Raw genomic sequence first — 5,234 nt, 5'->3', positions numbered from 1 at the left:
TGATCACATATACCCTCTTTTGACCTCTCTGTCTCTCTTTCTCCACTTATAATATATAACATTTTCAGTTGATGAGAATAATGCCTCATGAGAGACTTTATTTGGGGAGGTTAAGCCTTCGAATGCTTCAAATATGTGCTGCCCCTTCTTCTGTTTTAATATTTGCCTCTTTCAGATGTTGGCTTTAAAAGATGGCCCCATCTACACAATATTTCTTAAGTTCACTCTTAAACCATTTTTTCTAGCACAAACAACAGTGTGATACTCAGTGACCTGACACCATTCACTTTGTATGAGTTTTCTGTAAGATCTCACAGTATTAAAAACCAACAAGGACCTTTCAGTCAGAAAGTGGAATGCAGGACATTACAGGATGGTAAGTTTAGGCAAAGAGATTTTTAAAAATTTCTGACTTTTTTTGTTTTTCATATAACATCAGTCTGATTGTATTTGTATAAAGTATATTGAAAATGTGTTTTGGTTGAATACTTTGGTAATGATTGGTGAGTAAGATCTTTGTATGACATGCACTATAATCATACTGACATTGTAAGTTTTGTATTTAATACTAAAATTATCTTAGAATAATGCAAACTTAAACCTTTTGAATTTGACATAAAATAATTCTGCCATAAATCGAGATTTATTTTTGATCTTCAATCAAGTTGGGCATGAACCAGTGGTAAGCATGCTCGGACCATGAATCCAAGGATTTGTGGTTCACTCCACAACGCTGCGTAAGAATGTTCCTGACTTTGGAGACATGGGTGTGCCATAGGAGCAACAGTCAAATCCCATTATTCAGTCAGACGTTAATAGCCCAAGAGTAGGCAGTCGTATGACTGTCATATATGCATAGCCTTTTGTGTAGCTTTGTAGGAAAATTCTGAGACAAATGAATAACAAGATATATTAAGCCATTCCTTTCTTTGTGTATCTGCGATGCTCTGTTTCTTCTTTGTATGAATAGATTAAAGTTTTTTAACTAAGAAGCAAGGAATCAACTTCAACAGTTTGTTTCAAACCTTCTTCCTCCCATAGAAATTAAAAATTTGTGTAAAACATACCTAATTCCAAGCTTTATTGTGTTGTTCATGAGATGGAAGACGTAACCTTTTGTACACAATGTGATGTACAGTTCATATTCATAAATGTAAATGAGTAATAGCAATATTATAATGCACATAAACATAAACTGGCTCTTAGGAAAAAGATTTTGCCAAAAGTTAATTGATCTTTTAACTGTTATTACAAAACATTTCTTTCATAAAGTGGCTTTGTCAAGTTGATTAATTTATTTTAAATTTAAATAAGGAAGAACATTTTAGAGAACTTAGACTTTTTGTTTTAATTCTTTTGGGAAATAAATGTGACACATATAATTTATGAATAGCAATAAAGTTAGTCACCTTTAAGGCAATTTCTGAAGTGATTTAGCTCTTTAGTAGCTGTGTATGTAACTTGATTATAATGATTTTCCAAATCCCACTATTTAGCAAAATGTATTTTCTGATCACAGTTCCCTCACCTCCTTTGGATTTATCATGGCTTGCAGTGAATGCTCATACTATAAAACTTCTTTGGCATCCCCCTGCCCTGCCAAATGGGGAAATAACCCTTTATGAAGTATTGTACACCACGCAAATGAGAAACACTAACAACCTAGATAACTGGCACAAGAAAGAAGAAAAAGGTGAAACAAATGTAGATTCAGATTGTCTTATAAGAATTTGTATTAGTAATTATACTTTACTTGACAAAATGAACACAAGAATCCTTGTAGAAACTATGAGTGAAACATATGTAAATATATTTTAATGAATGAGGTGTATTGAAGATATAAGTAAATAAATAACTGATTTTCATACCTAACAGAGGAAGCTGCCAATTATCTTCAAAAATCTTCTTTAAAATTCCTAGTTAGATGTTAATGGATCTAATTATTTGTAATGGCTTTTAGAATAATTTCCTAATATATTATACATGAATAAATCAATTTTGTATGGTACAGATTATGAAGATCTGAATCAATATTGTTTTAATATACAGATTAATTAGAAACATGACATGAAAATATAATATGTTATAATAGGTGAGAAAAGATCTCAGTGCCTGAAATTTTTCCTTTATTTTTGTTGATTTTGTATTTGTTGTGCACACTATATATATTTTTTGCTTTAGTAATATGTTAATTGTATTAATTAGTTGTTTCTCTCTGTGTATAATTGTGTACTATGTCTCTTGTTTCATAACTTCTTTGAATTTGTTATATTTGAAAAGGGTTAAATCTCTGTATTTCAGGTTTTCAAGTAAGTTCCTTAATTGAAGGTTTGGCCAGCAATACAGTGTACTTTTTTTGTATGCGAGCATGGACAAAAGCAGGAGTGGGTCCACCATCTGAAACCATCACCGTCAGTATTCCAGTGAAGAGAAATGACACAAAACCTTTGCAAGGAGGTAAGTTTAGTTCAAATAAATATACAAACAGATTTAAACATTCTGTAAGATCAGTGCCCAATGAAGTTTAGAATTTATTTCAAAATTTTATTTTTGTTCAACTATTTCTAACAATCTTTCTTGTAAAATGTTTATGAATTGGAATCGATTAATATCGGTGGAAGTTCTTGAAACTTGCTGCGTATTTATTTATGTAACAAAGTAATCCCAGTTGTCTTTAAACATTCAGCACCTGGTTAATGTTTTTCTGTTTCATTTACTAAAAAATATTAATGCTGGTATTTTTAAATATCTATCGAATGTGATTATGGTTGAAATATCACTCTGAAATCCAAGGTGTCATGAGGACTTGGTTATAATGCCTAGATTTACTGGTTTTATTACTTAAATTGTAACTGTTCAGTAAGTTGTTTATGTCATGTAGGGTTACTACTTTCATTAATTCAACTGATTGTTTAGTAAGCTAGCTAAGGTCATCTAGAATTAAGACACATGGTAGTGTGTCATGTGCCAAAACAACCTGCAGGACACTGTGTGATATTAACAGGAGTGATAGTTTAGTGATTTTCCACTTTCTGTTGCTCAGAATGTGGTAATTCAAACTATCACACAATTTCAGTGGATGTGCTCTATCGGACCCTTACTTCACATACCAAGTTTTAAAACAATCTATTAAGAAATAAACGAGATATAAAATCTACAATTTTGATTGAATTTTTCCTATTTATTTTCTTTTTTTCTTCACACCAAAAGTACAGAAACTTTAGTTGATAGAAAAACATACTTAACTTTTATGAATGTTTTTAAAATTTGGTACATTGATTGATTTTTACAGTCTACAGTTAAGTGCAAAATTTGGTCTAAATATAAGCCAAATATGCAAAGTCATTGAACAAAAATCACTCAAATTTGAGCAAAATTTTTACTTCAGCTAAAAATAAAAGTGGATAGTTTTAATTTTTTGTCATTTGGATTAAAGACAGTTGATTTAGAGTAGCAAAACTATAGGGTGAAAGGTCTTGCAGATACATAAGTGTTGGGTAGACCAAGCAAACTAGAATAGCAGTTTCTAGCTCAAGTATTCAAAAGAATCTTATGGATGAATGGTTATTATTCATTATTCATTGCCAACTTTTAAGCATAAATTTGCTAAATTTTATGAAATTTTTCTAATTAAAGAGCATTTATTGTCAAATGATATTAGCTTCAGCAGTTAGCATAAATAGCAATGCTCGATACGGCTGTACCAAATTCATGCGGGAGATGACAAGAAACCGTTAATCTAGATTTCGTGACGTTACTATAAAGGAAGTGATTAACACTGTTTTAGAGAGGGAAAAATATACCACCATATATTTTAAAGAATCTGGTTGTTTCTGTAAAATATAGGTCTGTTCCGAATAACAAGGTTGGAAACCTAAAGCTAATGTTGGTTATTATCGAGCATCACTTTCTTACTTGCTGTGGTTTGTTGGTGTGTATTGATAAAAAGCCATGATATCTAATCAAAAACATCTTAGGTGTGAAAAAAGGTGTGGCCAAAAAAAGAATTGAACATGCAACTTAAAGGAATGAAATCAAGATTGGTGGCCAAACAAGTAGCGACATTTGTAAAATAAAACATGCGGCCTAGCTAACAAATTAATGAATATTTGCTGTAAAATTCTTATCAATACTATAAGTGTAGCTACCAGTTTGGCTGTCAATTTTGATTTTATTCCTTTAAGTCGCATGCTCAATCCTTTTTTGGCCTCACATTTTTTCACACCTAAGGTGCTTTTGATTAGATTACCATTAATTAACCTGACTGCATAACAACTAGTTAAAGTAATCTATGGTTACTACTCGTTATAAATGAAAGTAACTGTTCTTTATACCTTATTAGAAGGTTTTTTAAAATTACTCTTTGTAATAATTCTTCCACAACAAAAAATGTATTAGGTCACTATATTTGTAATATTAACTACAAAAAGATGTTCTGCACTTTGTTAAAGACATCTAGTTTTATTGCTTCTTAATAATTTATCTATTCCTGTGCTTTAGAACACCAGTAAAAAGTAGCTGGCATTAGAGTTTTTAAAATTAATCTGTAATAACTTTTTCAGCCCTGGTTAAAGATCTTCTTAATACTTAAAAATATGACGAAACTCCAAGCTTGTTTAAAGACATCTAAGCTTGCTGTTGTATACAACTAAATTGTAACCATGGTTCAGTTCTAGTTATCTCTTTGGGTAATGAGGGCAAATAATGTCAAGCATAGATAAAATTGTTATATTAACACATTTACAACGTAATGACATGTTCTTCTTTTGTAAACATATTTCCTTTATATTTATATCCAAAATAACTAAAATACCCAGGAAATATTATTAGGGTTATAGCTGAAAATATTACTGACAGTAAGGTTCCAAACTCATAGAACAGTGCATTCTAATCTTTATAAAAACAGTGTATTTAATTAATGACATGTTCTTCTTTTGTAAACATATTTCCTTTATATTTATATCCAAAATAACTAAAATACCCAGGAAATATTATTAGGGTTATAGCTGAAAATATTACTGACAGTAAGGTTCCAAACTCATAGAACAATGCATTCTAATCTTTATAAGAACAGTGTATTTAATTACCATGTTGATTTTTAATTATGATCTGTATATGTAGTTTGCTTTGATCAGAAGTTAATGTTAATTGATAAATAAATTGTAACTATAAGAACAACAGTTTGGTGATTTCCATATTTACTACTTAAAGGGCTAAAAACTTGTATATTTATT

At 30.4% G+C, this 5,234-nt stretch overlaps 1 protein-coding gene across 1 annotated transcript in view; it reads left to right on the top strand.

The window, feature by feature from the left end:
* The window catches only part of LOC106463787 (protogenin-like), a 76,382-nt gene extending 71,791 nt beyond the window's left edge, over positions 1-4,591 (top strand). Inside the window, exons 16-19 of the mRNA XM_013923857.2 lie at positions 246-376; positions 1,520-1,693; positions 2,302-2,457; positions 4,563-4,591. Of these exons, the coding sequence (XP_013779311.2) occupies positions 246-376; positions 1,520-1,693; positions 2,302-2,457; positions 4,563-4,591 (490 nt within the window). The remainder of the gene's footprint in view (positions 1-245; positions 377-1,519; positions 1,694-2,301; positions 2,458-4,562) is intronic.
* Positions 4,592-5,234: the final 643 nt, after the last annotated feature.

The sequence above is a fragment of the Limulus polyphemus genome, unplaced genomic scaffold (genome assembly GCF_000517525.1).
Source record: "Limulus polyphemus unplaced genomic scaffold, Limulus_polyphemus-2.1.2 Scaffold1482, whole genome shotgun sequence".
Lineage (NCBI taxonomy): Eukaryota > Metazoa > Arthropoda > Merostomata > Xiphosura > Limulidae > Limulus > Limulus polyphemus.
The sequence above is the reverse complement of the archived record's forward strand: the minus strand, read 5'-3'. Positions and strand labels throughout refer to the sequence as shown.